At 32.5% G+C, this 16758-nt stretch overlaps 1 protein-coding gene across 1 annotated transcript in view; it reads right to left on the bottom strand.

Moving 5' to 3' along the window:
• LOC127707328 (uncharacterized) overlaps window positions 1–16758 on the bottom strand; it is a 58022-nt gene that overhangs the window by 15888 nt on the left and 25376 nt on the right. Inside the window, exons 4-5 of the mRNA XM_052211846.1 lie at window positions 10590–10886; window positions 4941–5039 (exon numbers count right to left, since the gene is read on the bottom strand). Of these exons, the coding sequence (XP_052067806.1) occupies window positions 4941–5039; window positions 10590–10886 (396 nt within the window). The remainder of the gene's footprint in view (window positions 1–4940; window positions 5040–10589; window positions 10887–16758) is intronic.

Genomic DNA, 16758 nt, shown 5'->3' with positions numbered 1-16758 from the left:
TTTGGTATAGTTTTCGGGTCTTTCATATGCGTATCTAAGGCAATATAAAGTTTGGGCTTCAAAAGTCTACACAATTATTGGCTTTATACAGAAAATTCGCCCTTTTAAAATATTTATTATTTCACAAACAATACATGGATACAAAGTAAAATCATTTCTCAAAACACTGCAAAAAAATCATTCTGAATGGTTTCGTGGTATTGTCATAAAGTGCGTTCAATTGAAAGGTGGTATAGCAAACATCGAATTCGCTCACAAAATGTTATTTCACACTATAACACATTCTAGATGTGTACTCCACCGATACTCGACCAGTTCTCAACCTATGTATTCAGTCTAAACCCACACTTATGGGAATAGTTTAGACTAGATAAAGTATGGTTCAGACTTGGTCGAGAATGGTTAAGACTTGGTTTAGTATTTCAGACACGTTTTAAATGGTTCGGTACTGGTCGAGTACAAGTTCAGATTGTTAAGTATGATTTAAACTACAATTGAATAATATCGAGTACATTTCAGACCAATTCAGACTGGTTGAGTAAAAATGAATACAGTCGAGTATAGATATAGGCCATTTAAGACTTTATTGGTTTGTAGTTTAATTATATTGCATTTAATTAATAGCTGAAAATTTGCATTGACACCATATTCAACACAGTCGAAGTTTCATTAAAAATTATATTTCAGTGGATAATTTGAATGCTTATAAAAGACTGAATGATATTTTTGTTTATACTAGGACTTTTCATTTGGAATATCAAATAGTTATTTGCATGGTCATATATTGTTATAATGAATATCTTGCTATCTTCAAAATTTGCAGGGAGTCTTATATTTGAGTAAAACAAACTTTTGATTAATCATATATTAATTATACAGCTTTTTTAATATTCCTTAAATATAGATTAAAGTATGTATCCCAATCAACATTGTTCAGATGGAAATAATCCGGGTTGAGTATGATTACGAGTTGGTTGAATATGGGTCAGACCTATTTTCAAGTATGGTACAGATATTGAAAACCGGTTTCGAATGGTTGAAGTACTCGTCGAGAATGGGTTAATATGAATATGTGGTACGAATACCAATAAGACAACTCTCCATTCAAGTCAAAATGTATAAAAAGTTAACAATTATAGGTCAAAGTACGGCCTTCAACACGGAACCTTGGCTCGCACCGAACAGCAAGCTATGAAGAGCCCCAAAATGACTAATGCAAAACAATTCAAAAAGGAAAGCAAACGGTCTAATCTGCATAAAAAACGAGAAACGAGAAACAACTATGAATCACACCAACAAACGATAACCACTGAACAATAGGCTTCTGACTTAGGACAGGTGCACACAAATGCAGCGGGTTTTAAACTGATTTAGTCTGAAGGAGTACAAGCTTTAAAAAGAGGGACGAAAGATACCAGAGGGACAGTCAAACTCACAGATCGAAAACAAACTGACAACGCCATGGCCAAAAATAAAAAGACAAACAGACAAATAATAGTACAGATGACACAACATAGACAACTAAAGACTAAGCAACACGAACAAAAACTGGGGGTGATCTCAGGTGCTCCGGAAGGGTAAGCAGATCCTACTCCACATGTGGCACCTGTCGTGTTGCTTATGTTATTACAAATCCGGTAAATAGTCTGTTTCGGTAGGTCACATTCGTGAAAAGGGAAGGGTATTGTAGTTACGACATAAGGAACATATCCGATATCATCTGTGAAACGGTTATTCCATAACGGTCAACCAACTCGTGATGGCGTCCGTAAAATTTACGAAGGGATGATTTCAACTTCGTTATTTGGAACTCTTGGTTTAATAGCTTCCTTGTGAGCAGCAATCCTCTATCAAGGAAATCATGATAGGAAATACAACCCCGGGAATATCGTATTAGTTGGGAGATATATACTTGCTACATAGAAATGAAAAGTTCACAATTGGGAAGCTGAAATCATTTCTTTTGTGGTAAAGTTTTGTTTTCAACCGATCCTCATTGTCAATTTCTAGATGTAAGTCAAGATTTGAGGCAGAAATAACTGTATCTGTAGTATCCTTTATCTCTAGTTCGATGGGATAGATTCGTTCAACATAGTCACCAAATCTTGTATTATTTAGTGAGAGAACATCATCTATATAGCTGAACGTAAAGTTAAAGGATATTGCTAACTTCTTATTTTCTTCCTAAGAAGTTCCTTGATGAAGTCAGCCCTCATAATAATAAAGAAACAAGTCGCCAAGAAGAGGGGCACAATTGGTTCCCATTGGAATTCCGACAGTCTGTTGAAAAACACGTCCTCTAAACGTAACAAATATGTTGTCAAACAAGAAATCAAGCATCTTGATTATGTCAGTTTCAGATAATTTTTTGTTTGAATTTGAGTGATTCTTTTGAAGCAAAGTTTCGTTCGAATGTGATGAATACCTAACGGCTTTGTATAAATGGCAGCAAGTCATTAATAGAGACATCATGCAAAGTAGGTGATGTATAATGACGATGACCATGACTGCGTCTACGTCGAGGAGTAGAGTTGAAAATATTCATCACATTCACCGAGCTACAGGAAGGACTAGATAGAATACCTATACCATCAATTTTGTCATTGCAGCCATATGGTGTCGCAGTTCCCAATTGTCGAATCCAGTAGTCCTCTTTTTGTCTACGGAGAGGCGTTGCAAGTTGAAGATTGTTAGTCTTGTGGTATATTTTTTCGATAATACGAACTGTCATAGAAACGATGGAATGATCAGGCTGATTAAAATGCTGATACAGAATGTCGTTTGCATTGAGGTTTATATCTGATCTATGGTCGCACATACGTTTGTTTAGCATTCCTTTCGTTTCACCGACGTAAACAAATCCGCAAACGTTACACTCTAATCCGTAGACGACATTTATAGATCTACAATTCAGATCATCGTTACTTCTAGTAAAATAAGACTTTTTAGTTAAATTGCTAGTGAATTGAGCATCTGTTATTAAAATTTCATAAGTTTTGCAGCCATTTGTTCCACATTTCGAATTGAGACAGTGTTGTTCAGTCATCAAAATCCAAAATGTCTTTGAGGAGAACTGAACATGGCTGTGTATGTGTACTATTGCTATTGTCACTAGTATGATGATCTGAATGAGTCATGTTTGGGATATTTGACTTCATCCGAAACGCTCAAATTGGAATATAAAATTATGCAAACCCAGTATGTACAGGAACCGAAACAGTTAAAGAGCTGTATAACCAAGTAGGAATTAAGATAATAGCCAAATCCATATAAGGTCAACTTTAAAATGTTTGAGTAAGAATCAGTACAGTTGAGTACAAATACCGGCCATTTCATACTTTTACTGGTTTTTCGTGGGCGTAAACGTTTGACTGATTACTGATTGATTGATTACAATTAACTGTTGAAGACGTAATACTGTTAGTTTTCCTACCTTTTTTTTTTTTTATAAAGTCTCCAAATACAAAACTCAGAGGTTTGGAGCTTTATTGTGTTTTATCCGTTTCGTTGTCCGTAACTTTTTATGTCACCCGAATATTGGAGACTTACGTTATTATGTCATTTTGATCCTGCTTGATGACAAGACAGATGGTATGTCGATCTATCCTAAATTCTTGGAGTTGCAGGATTATTATTCAAGCGGTATTAGCCATTGGGATTTTATTTATTAATTTATCATCTTTTTGCGGTTTTCATGGCAACTGTATCTTTTTTCTTATAAATAAATTTCACATCTTTTCATTTCAGGTTGCCACCCAATAACATGACAATTGCGTCCCACAAAATGTGTTGACAATTCTTCTTACACCAACATTTTATCAATAGAACCACTGTGTGATACCGTTTGTGTTTTTTGTTTACACTTAGACTGTGCATATGGAATTATTTATGCAACGTCTATCACTTAAGGATGTACTTAGGTCAGGTTTAGGTTTTTTTGTCAGATATTCGGACTCCTTGATATTTTTCCTTACGATATCGCACCCATTTATTCTTTTCAAGATGTAAATTTTACCATGTTTTCTTTCAAAAATATTATTAGTAAGTAATTTTTGATAAGTATTGGTCACCGTGCTATTTTTGAAACTTCAAGTTGGGCACAACTGCAATTTTGCATAGATTATATATGAAAAACATGTGAATAAAAAAAATTAATGAGATAGAATTTTGAAATAAAATATTAGTAGGTAGGTTTTATGAAATGATTTGAGAAAATAAAAAGAAAAAAAATTTGTCACCGATATTTTATTCTTGCTACAAGTGAAAATTAAAATTTCTTTAAAATTCCTTTACAGAATTTTTATTATTAGAGTTATCTCCTCTTAAATGGTTCAGTTGAAAAATTGATTATGACAAAACAAAATATTAGGTATTTGTTAAAACAGTGTTAATAATGCAAAAGATAACTTAATGATCTTTATAAAAACAAACAGTCCTACATCTGAAATTTGTTAATCTGTCCCAAAATTTGCAGATCTTCTAAAGGAACTAGACCGATTGTGTACTGCTATTTGAAGCCTTGTATATATATATATATATATATTCTGTTATCCCTCTCAGATACTACATCTATTGTATAAAAAACATAAAAATAAGAAGACGTAAAATGATTGAAGATCAGACATCTATCTACCAGTGACCAAAGGACAGGAATATAAACAATAGGTAATCGTACGGCCGTCAATGATGAGCAAACTTCCTTCTGTAAATTAAGCTATTAAAAACATGCATTACAAAATTGAAAAAATTGCAATGGGAAGAGGGGGCCTGATTTCTTTTAAATAACAATAATAAGGATAAACCATCTGAAGGTGTCAATAATTAAACAGTTCTAGAGCACGTTTTCATAAAATAAATCGATTTCTAGGCGAAGAAAATTCAACGAATGTAATGTTGTTTTTTTTTTTGTTTTTTTTTTTAAGAAATTATAATATACTTACCTTTCTTGAACTGTTTTCTTATGTGTATGAACATGCATATCAAACATAGCAAGCATACTACCACCAAACATGCACATTGTATTCCAATGACAGCTATTCCTGGAAATATATAAATATTTACATTTGAATTTTGCATTTACTTCTTGCATCTATGACCACATGATTTTTTAGTAGAGTGCAAATACAATTTAGTCTTAAAGAAGAGTTTGAAAGATTGAAAAGTCAGCAGAAAAAATACAGAAGGACATTTTGTCTTCATAATGTATAATACACCTTTACGGATATTGTATGCATACTTTATGTTTCATTTTATATTTCAAAATTGTATTGCACTTGTATGAGTCTGAGGTTATGAATACAATCTACAAATCTAGAAATCTTTACATGTTGAAAATATGCCGCACCGCTCTATGTTTTGAACTTTGAATAAAATATTAGTACATATCAACTTTCCATTCTAGGATATGATTTTTTTTACGAAACTTCATAGTAAAAGTGGCATAGTTTTTAGCCGCAAAGGGAGTTCCTATTGGAAATTGAACTGTCAATATTTACAGAAATGCAACCTATATTGGGTGAAAAAAGAGAACCAAATATGGTTTATCTCAGTGATTTTAATGGAACTAACTCAAATATGAAGTTTTATGAATATTTCATGACGATTGAGAAAATCCTGTGCCTTAACTATGACTAGTCAGCATAAATTCACAGTTTACAGTATGCATAGTTTACTTAAAGCCCTATATGCAAAATAAATTCATAATATATGCATATTTATAATTTGAATTGTTTAGAAGTGCTTATATTTACTCTTCGCAGTCATTGAAACTTCCTGAATATTTTTGGTGGTGTTTTTGTTCTGTCGATAACCCAAAAATAAGCCGTAACACCTCCATGTGCTTTTTTGTGACCGCGGCATAAAACAAATACAAGCTAGAACTACAAAAATACCTCAATAAAACTAACAATAGTGTGTTCTATTCTAAATATGTACTACATATTCCATATTCCTAAAAAACAGCAGAATTATGTAGCAAATTTGAGGCCCCGGAGGCAAAAAACAGAGAAAAATGCCTACCCCTGAGTCATAAAAAACAGATAATTTAACCTGTAAATGCTGTGCTTTTATTAATTTAAAGGTCTTTTTGTTTAGAAAACAATAACTGTGCTTGGAAGATATGCAAAAATCAGATATTAGCAGTCAGTTTAATAAAACTTTTAGTGAAAACATACATCCGACTGGTAACTTCATACATACAACTTTTGCAAATATGGCTTTGTTTAAACACCTCTAGTTCATATATTAGATACATTATGTTAGATATATGGTTAATGATGATATTGTTGTGACAAGATTTCTAAACTGACCATTTGAGGCGGACATTGTGAACTTTCACTGACAAACAGGCGTACAGTCAGATGTGCACTGGAGATAGAGGAAGGCTTGAATACTTTATATTTTCTTGAATGTTGGAATGATTAACTACTAAACTTTACATTTATAGTATTCTGAAATGCTTTCAATTTGTTATCAAAATAGTTTCAAACAGGTTCTAGACATTTCTTGTCAGGACACATGAACATAGGGTAAGCTGGCAATAGTTATAGTCTTGTTTTTAAATTCTTTTAAAATTGAAACAGAGGTGGGGGTATAAAATGTACTGTGAAAGAAAAGTTAGAATATATGCAGTGATTTCTTTTAGGCTATAATTTTAATAAATAAGTATTGTTGTGAGAAAAAAGTGTTTTTCGAGAGTTTTCTTTTTTGAATAAATGTTAGTATAAAGGTATTTTAAATACGTTTTTTTGTTTTAGGTCACGTACATTCATTATCTTATTTATAATGTTATTATTTTAGTAAATACTAAAATAGTATTTGTAGGTTGCATTTTGATTGCTTTAGATCGTTCAATGATTCACTTTGCACTATGCCGGTAAAACAAGTTGCAGCGTAGTATACAAAGATGGATAGCCAGGTCTTTGTAAAATTTGTGCCATATAAGATGAAAGAAACTTTTTTTCATATGTGCATGAAAAATGATAAATTACCGGATAATGATAAACATTTATTTGGGCATCATACCATATAAGATGGAGATTGCATTTACAGGACATGTTTTGTAAAGATCATGCGGGACACACGTTTATTTTGTGATGATATAAATTACCCTGCTGAACGCAGAGGATGAAATCCAGTGAATATGCAAGTTGTGTTTTGCAGAGTCTTGTTTACTTGCATCTTTACATTGTAATATTCAATTATGTAAATTTGCTTCAGTTGAGTCGAATAAGTTCAGGACTTCCTTTAGGAATTGTTATTCTTTAGTATCTCCCTGTTTCCAACAATGTTAATGTTCATGATGCAAATATCATTAAAGAGAGTAAAGGTAATGTGATAAATGATATTGCATATGTGACAAGCTAGACTTTTAAAAACTTCAAAAACAAATTGTAGTCCTTTTTACAGATAAACAAGACCCTTTAACCAGTGCATTACAGAAGAATTAAATGCTGACAGAAATAGAATCAAGAAGCATGATAGTATGTTTGAACTTCTACAGATCATACAACTTGTTTTCAAAATCTGATAACCTCACTTCAATTCATACACATCCAGATAGATTTTTAACAGATTTTTTACAGCAGTTTAAAGAAATTTATCTTGAATCTATCCAAGTCACTGACATTGCTATACATAGATTATGACACTGCATCGAGTATGATACGATATTTCTCCATTCGAAGAGTTAAATTTTCAAATGTTAAGCGCGAGGCTCGCTGAAGACAGTTACTGAGATCAAAAGTTGAATAAATGAAAAAAATCAACAGTTCGGAAAAGAACAAATCAGACTATAATTAGAAAAACAAAATTTCAGAATGATTTTGGAAGAATCGTTAACAACTTTTTGACTTTTAAACCAATCTTATTTTACCCTTTAATACTCAGTATGTTGCAAAGATGTACAATTTTTTTAAACCTGTCATTAAATTTAGAAAGTGAAAAGAGAAATAATCAAGATATCCGGTGGATATTTTGAATGCTTGCGTCTTAACTTTTGGGTGTTAGAAGGTAAGAGGTCATGTAAGATAATATATAGAGTAGATACAAACGTCATACGTTGTGCAAATTCAAAGCCTATTGCACTAGTAGCAAAAGTTTAGTCTGAAACGGACGTTTTGGTATTATCAAGTATTAATCGACTGAATTGTATTATATTGTTTCATACATCAAACTTATTCGTTCAGTGTATTTGTTAAATTTTCTTTTTAATCGAGTTAAGCAATTTCAATTGATATTTTATAGAGTGTCTTTTTATATTGTAACGTTATGCTACTGTCTCAGGTTAGGGTGAAGGTTAGCACCTGTTAAAACGCTGAAACCCGCTGCATTTTTATGTACCTGTCCTAAGTTAGGAGCATGTTGTTCCGTTGTTTTCGTTTGATGGTGTGCTTCATAGGTGTTTCTCGTTTCGTACATAACAAGCAGGTTTGTTTTCGCCAATTTCCGCGTTTTTTTTTTGCATACGCACGTTTACTTGCATTACGTTATGCCATCAGATTGGACATTTCTTATGTCTACTGGATTAAACGCACTTTTACGTTCTCTCTGTTAAGAAAGTAGTATACAGATTTTGCACTTGAAAATATACGCGCCTTTACCGCTCGCGTTAACTATTGGTTAAAGTAATAAATAAACTACCATTAAAACGTTTAAACCCGCTGCAATTGTTTGCACCTGTCCTAAGTCAGGAATCTGATGGTCAGTAGTTGTCGTTTGTTGATGTGGTTCATAAGTGTTTCTCGTTTCTCGTTTTTTATATAGATTAGACCGTTGGTTTTCCTGTTTGAATTGTTTTACACTAGTAATTTTGAGGCCCGTTATAGCTTGCTGCTCGGTGTAAGCCAAGGCTCCATGTTGTAGGCCATACTTTGACCAATAATTGTTATTTTTTTACATTGTTACTTGGATGGAGAGATGTCTCATACCACATCTTCTTATTTATTTGTACATGCAAAACTCTGGATTTCTATTTCATAATTGTTATTTGTGCACTTTGAAGAAAATAAAATGTTTAAACTCAAATCCTGGATTTACTTTTGATATTAATCTGAGAGATTATAAAAGACATATCTCACAAGAACTTCGATGATGTTTGCAAAATGAGACCAATAACAAATTAAAGAAGAACATTTGATTGAAATGAAAGTAAAACAACTTATGAAAATCTTTCAACAAAAAGTTGAAAAAAAAACCCTTATTGAGTTGAGTAGATGAAAAAAAATATTAAAGGATTATAGGTAGAACACGACACACGATTCATGAGTTCCCATGTTCATCAATTAAAACAGGTTCATCTATTTGTTTCTATTGTTGCATTCCGAAGTACACCGCGTTGGCTCTGATCGTTGACCGTTCAGCCAACAATATAACATGTTTTGCAGGATTACACAAATCGAAAGCAAAAAAGAAAAAAATAATTTAAAAACTTAGAGCATTTCTTAAATTCAACACTTTTTTTTAAAACACCAGCATGAACCCAACAACCTCATTCGAGATTGATATTTACTTCTTTTCCACAAGCACGCATTGTTTATGAGTTAAGTTGGAGCATATGTCTCTAATTCACAACAATGTGTCCTGGGAGACATGGCATATTGTCGACATATTTTCACCGTATCAGACTAGAACAAAGCGATGCATATCCATGTCACAAATGTCTTTCTTCTCGACATAAATGTTTTAAAAGTATAAATAAAGGTTACAATTGTAGCGTAAAGAACTGCATTTGAAACTAATGTGCATCTAGTTTGCTGTTCACTCAGTTGAACATCTACGTTGTCAGCGATGTGTAATACTTGACAATGGACATTAATTTTACCATCGATACAATACATACAATTAATGTATTTCTATCAATACTGTACTTATATTTAATTACTTTTGAATCTAACAGTAGGATACAAATAATTTACTTAATTTGCATATGTTTTTAATTGAAATTAAAATATTATAAACTGCTCCCGAATATGAAGACACGTGAGTTCGTTACGTTATTTCATAGCTCTTTGATCAATTCCGAAAAATTAAGCATGTACCTTGTTTATAATGAAAAGCAAAACTACTATGAAACAGAAATATAAACCGAAAATTAGATTCATAATTATGTACTATTTTTATCAATCATTTTTAACTTTAGTGTATTTTATTTCTTTTTCTATAATATAATCGGAGACATATATGGTTATTTTTTTAATATTGATGTTTGGGAGGAGGAATAAATTCCTTAAAACTGTGAGGGTCTTATACTGAAGCCTGAATTACAGGAAACAAGTGATGACAGGGATTCATTTTATGTATTTTCATCAATGCACTCTGGTGAAACTGTCTTCAACTTTCTTATCCAAAATCTTTCTCGAGCAAGTCTGTTGACCCTTGAACAACCCGCGTTGTGGTCTATGATAGTGATGGTAAGGTTTTTGAGATCAGCTTTGGCGTGCCCAGATGATCTCAAATGATATTCCATATTTACCAAACAGAAGCCTTATCAAATATATTAAACACAAACATCGATCGTGCTTATTTTACTGTATACATCTAGATGATTGTGATATTACTTTCATCTTAGTTAAATAATAATTGTTACTTACTGAAATCAATTTCAACAACAAAATTTTCAGGCGTGTCTCCTGTATGTTCACAAGTCCATTGCATTTCATCTTCACTTGATTCCAATTGTATAAAATCAACATTTATCGAAGAGTCATCTTGACTAAAACTATATGATTGAGAAGTAATCTCTGAACATCCAAAAGTTTTTGAACAGTTTGACATCAGACGTCCTTGTTTTCTCCAACACGATGGCTTATTAAATCCAGGAATTTTACATTTTATACCGTATGAATCAGAATTCAAATCATCATCTCCTGACGATTTAATAGTAAGTCCTACAATGAAAGAAATATATTGAACCCATGTCATTATAAGCATAAATCTTAAACTATGTCTGGTCGTTTTGTTACCTAAATACAGAAGGGGCTAACAGAGAAACAATAAAGATTTTTAACCTTTTATATAATACTATAATGCAATTAGCCTTTTTTTTAATGTATACGATATTATATTCAGGTCCATATGTTTTCTTTTTGGGAAAAAACGTAAAAGGGTGCGTAAACTTGAAATGTATATGTAGGTGAGATAGATAGTTACATGTACTGTATAGGCGTGACATGTTTTGAGAAAAAAAACATGGTGTTTTTGGAATCATAATATACAAGCGCGATAAATAACAAAGTTCAGTAACACGAAGATATTGATGCTTGCTTAGGAAGGCGAATGTTGTCGTGTTTCGTTAATTGGTATTAAAAGATAAGACTGAATGTAATTTCGATTATCACATTTTTATACGCCAAAAGCGTCAATCATGTTTCCGTATCTGAATAAAAGTCAATTAAAATAGCAATGCTGGTATGTCTTTTCAGTGGCTGTAAAACAGGGGGGCGAAGGAGACAAGGGGACATTCAAACTCACATGGCAAAGCCGTGACAAAAAAAAGACAAACAACAGTATACGAACAACATAGAAAACCAAGGGCTGATTGAAACGAGCCCCGACAAAAACTGGGGTGATCCGGAAGGGTAAGAAGATCCTGCTCTACATGTGGCACCCGTCGTGCTGCTCATGTTAGCATAAACCCGTTGATATGTCTAATTCGTAAGATCACATTCGGTGCAGAGAATGAGATTTTAGTTACGACAATTAGAACATATCCGTCAACATCTGTGAAACAGATATTCCATAACGGTTAACCAACTTGCGATGGCGCCCGTAAAGTTAACGAAGATCTTGATTTAATTGCAACCTAGTAAGAAGCAATCCTCTATCAAGGAAATCGTGATAAGAAATACAAGCCCTGGAGTATCGTATCAACAGGGAGATATATACTCCGTATGCAGGCACTGCTGGAATGATACTACATAGAAAATGAAATCGGGCATCTAAAATCATCTCTTTTGTCGTAAAGTTGTGATTTCAACCGACCCTCATTGTCAATTTCAAGATGTAAGTAAAGATATAAGGCATGCTTAACTGTATCTGTTGTATCCTTTATGTCAAATCGGATGGGATAGATGTGTTCAACGTAGTCACCAAATTGTGATTTTTTAAGTGAGAGAACATCATTTATAAAGCAGAATTTGAAATATAGGAATATTGCTAACTTCTTTTCTTTCTTCCTAGTAAGAAGTTTATGTATGAAGTCACCTTAATATGTAACGTAAAGTAATAAAAAAATAAAGCATGGTCTTTTAGCGTTCTTCGGGAGAGAAATTGTCGCACACTTCATCGATATTTCGAAATCCGGATTAGTGATTCTGATGAGTTGAAACAATTTTCTTGAGCATGAAGAAAAATGAAGCTACATAAATAGCTATTATCTTATTCAATGTGGCACAATTATACACAACCAGTGGCGTAGCTAGGCCATTTTTAAGTGTTCGCCCGAACCTCGGCGAAGAGTCTGTAGCTACTCAGTTGCTTCAGTGCGACATCATGGTATGGGGATTTTAGGCAGATGAAACCCCCATCCCAGAAGCTCAAGCGTTATTGAGAAAGATATACTATTTTTGACATTAAAAAACTTATCAATAGCAACACACTTAAGAGTCTTATATTTTTGATGGTTTAGTGTTTGATATATTCATTGTTATACAACATAAATGAGATGTTGCTATAAAAGGCCTCAACATGAAAAAAAAAAACGAAACATTTTGAACTAGAAAGCTAACTTCCTAATTTATAAAGAGACAAACAAAAAACAAATATGACATGAACCAACGACTACCACTGTTCTACAGGACCCTGACTTGGAACAGATACATACAGAATGTGAAGGGGCAAAACATATTTGTGAGCGCCTAATCCTTCCATAACCTGAAACAGTGGGGTGACAGCTCAACATAAATACAAATTGTAAAAATCAGTTGCCATTGGTGTAAATCAAAAGATCAAGACGAACACAAAAAATGCACACCTACATATAAAAACAATACACAAAAAACGTTAAAATAAGAGTACTCGCAGTAACTAAAAGCTTCGTAAATTCAAAGCCAATTACAACAAAATGTTGATTTGGAATCTTATATTTTCATTGGTTTTAAAGAAAGATGTCCAAACCAGTTACTTCTGTATCTCTTCTACCTCTTCCTTTTAAATAGGTGGTTTAGACGGCAGAGGCACATAACAAACATGGCGTCGTTTAGTCTAAATAATTAATAAATTTAAGAATGTAGATGTAACTGAATATGAACTGTGTGATAAACATTTTTATGGTAATGCAACCTTAGGAGAACATCCCTGTAGGATGATAAACTGGAAAATATTATAACTGCACGGACAATAACAGTAATGGAACGACTATTTGATGTTCTGGGGAGGAGGGGCAGGAGTTTTTATGCCCCTATCGTAGCAGAGGGGGTATTAAGTTTTACCTTTGTCCGTCTGTACGTCCGTACGAACGTACCGTTGGGTGCAGACCAAGCATTACATGTAGACGAGCCGAAAAAGTTAACGCGGCGTTTACTCGCGTGCACTTCAGGTTAACGCCGCGTTAACTGTGCGTTAACTCCGAAATTTCAGTAGACATCAAAAGTAAACGGGCGTTTACTTTCGCGTTTACCTCCGCGTTAACGCAAAAACGGCGCGTCTTCTAATTTTGTAAAGAGTAAACAGGCGTTTACTTTCGCGTTTACTTCCGCGTTAACGTGAAAAAATGCGCGTCTTCTATTTTCATCAAAAGTAAACGCACGTTTACTGTTTGTAGTAAACGCGCGTTAACGCAGATTGTCATCGTATCCTGGATACACTGACCCAAAATATTAAATGATAAGGCACATCAAAATTAAATGACCAACTGGTCATTTTCGATTGACATATTGACGAATACAGTTAATTAATAATGTAATCACACTTCTTTAATGAATTGAAAATTAATCATAGTAAATCTCTTGTTCTTCACAAATAAATAGTTCAAATATGTCCTTTTATTCAAATAATTTAATCATCACCAAAATCAAACAGTTTACACATCTCAGACAGGCTGACTCAGGATGACTCGTAAAACAAAATTATTTGATCTCATTTACCAAAACTGACCATATTTGCCCTTTATCAAGTTATCTATATAGCCGCGTAGTAATTCAGTTATATCTTTATGCCATTATGGACCGTAAAATACAATTGACAGCAATATTGGAACCAGCATGACCTCTTTTTGTTCAAAATATTGAATCGTAAACAAATTTCAGTAGTTTTCATACCTCAGACTGACTCTTATAACAACAGTATTTGTCCGCATCAACCAAAACTGACCATATTAGCACTTTATTATGTAAATCTTATAGTAGCATAGTAAATCAGTACTATTTTCATGTAAGGATGGATAATATAAAACAAATTATAGTAATATTGGAACATAATGACTACAAAAGATTTTCTGCATCAATTAAGAGTACCAGCATGTCCTCTTTTTATTCAAAATATTGAATCATAAACAAATCTCAGTAGTTTCATACCTCAAACTGACTCGTATAACAAAATTATTTGTCCGCATCAACCAAAACTGACTATATTAGCACTTTATTATGTAAATCTTTATAGCCGCAGAGTAAATGAGTTATATTTTCATGTAAGGATGGATTGTATAATACAAATGATAGCAATATTGGAACACAATGACTACAAAATTTTATTCGCATCAATTAAGAGTGCCAGCATGTCCTCTTTTTATTCAAAATATTGAATTGTAAACAAATTTCAGTAGTTTTCATACCTCAGACTGACTCGTATAACAAAATTATTTGTCCGCATCAACCAAAACTGACCATATTAGCACTTTATTATGTAAATCTTATAGTCGCATAGTAAATCAGTAATATTTTCATGTAAGGATGGATTGTATAAAAGAAATTATAGCAATATTGGAACATAATGACTACACAAAATTTTCTGCAACAATTAAGAGTAACAGCATGTCCTCTTTTTATTCAAAATATTAAATCGTAACCAAATTTCAGTAGTTTTCTTACCTCAGACTGTCTCGTATAATAAAATTATGTGTCCACATCAACCTAAACTGACCATATTAGCACTTTATTATGTAAATCTATATAGCCGCATAGTAAATGAGTTATTTTTTCATGTAAAGATGGATTATATAATACAAATGATAGCAATATTGGAACATAATGACTTAAAATTTTGTTCGCATCAATTTAGAGTGCCAGCATGTCCTCTTTTTATTCAAAATATTGAATCATAAACAAATTTCAGTAGTTTTCATACCTCAAATTGACTCGTATAACAGAATTATTTGTCTGCATCAACCAAAACTGACTATATAAGAACATTATTATGTAAATCTTTATAGCTGCATAGTAAATGAGTTATATTTTCATGTAAGGATGGATTGTATAATACAAATGATAGCAATATTGGAACATAATGTCTAAAAACTTTTCTTCGCATCAATTTTGAGTGCCAGCATGTCCTCTTTTTATTCAAAATATTGAATCGTAAACAAATTTCAGTAGTTTTCATACCTCAGACTGACTCTTATAACAACTGTATTTGTCCGCATCAACCAAAACTGACCATATTAGCACTTTATTATGTAAATCTTATAGTAGCATAGTAAATCAGTACTATTTTCATGTAAGGATGGATAATGTAAAACAAATTATAGTAATATTGGAACATAATGACTACAAAAAATTTTCTGCATCAATTTAGAGTACCAGCATGTCCTCTTTTTATTCAAAATATTGAATCGTAAACAAATGTCAGTATTTTTCTTACCTCAGACTGACTCGTATAATAAAATTATTTGTCCGCATCAACCTAAACTGACCATATTAGCACTTTATTATGTAAATCTATATAGCCGCAAAGTAAATGAGTTATTTTTTCATGTAAGGATGGATTGTATAATACAAATGATAGCAATATTGGAACATAATGACTAAAAAATTCTGTTCGCATCAATTAAGAGTGCCAGCATGTCCTCTTTTTATTCAAAATATTGAATCGTAAACAAATATCAGTAGTTTTCATACCTCAGACTGACTCGCATAACAAAATTATTTGTCCGCATCAACCAAAACTGACCATATTTGCACTTTATTATGTAAATCTTAATTTAACGGCATCATTCAACACTCACATGACTGATTGATGTACTTTATAATGAAAAGTATGAGAAGTTCACTTCTTGCAATAGTATACTGTTAATATATTATGTAGGTTGATTGATTTTTTTTTGTAGCATAACGTCCAGTGGCAATATTTCATTCATGTTCAGATCGAGTCTATTTTTCGGACGCCCCAAATATCATTTATAATCGTTATGGATAAGTCTGTCTAAATTGAAGAGATGGTACAAATGTACATACGTATACAACACTTTATTAATATCCCTGTCAATACACTGTACAAGTTTCGTTTGAATATGTGGCAAAACAGAAGCTTAAATCATGTAAATCCAAGGCAAACAAGGTGAATTACGATTTAAAATAATGTATTAAATGCATCAAGTTATAGCTAGGAATTCGAAGAGACAGTTAAAAACGGGGAACGATGCCACGTAAACAATGATGTTTATATCCCATCATATAGAAATATTTTCTGATGTGTTGGATAACCTTTCTATCCGCCTCGATATTTGTACATGTAACTTTTGAAAAGGAAATATAGAAAATCCGCTAATCAGTAAAGTTATTGGAACTGATTTTTTGTAATTTAATAAAATTAATATTTCGAATTAAA

This window comes from Mytilus californianus, unplaced genomic scaffold (assembly GCF_021869535.1).
Source record: "Mytilus californianus isolate M0D057914Y unplaced genomic scaffold, xbMytCali1.0.p SCAF_64, whole genome shotgun sequence".
Taxonomy (NCBI): domain Eukaryota; kingdom Metazoa; phylum Mollusca; class Bivalvia; order Mytilida; family Mytilidae; genus Mytilus; species Mytilus californianus.
The sequence above is the reverse complement of the archived record's forward strand: the minus strand, read 5'-3'. Positions and strand labels throughout refer to the sequence as shown.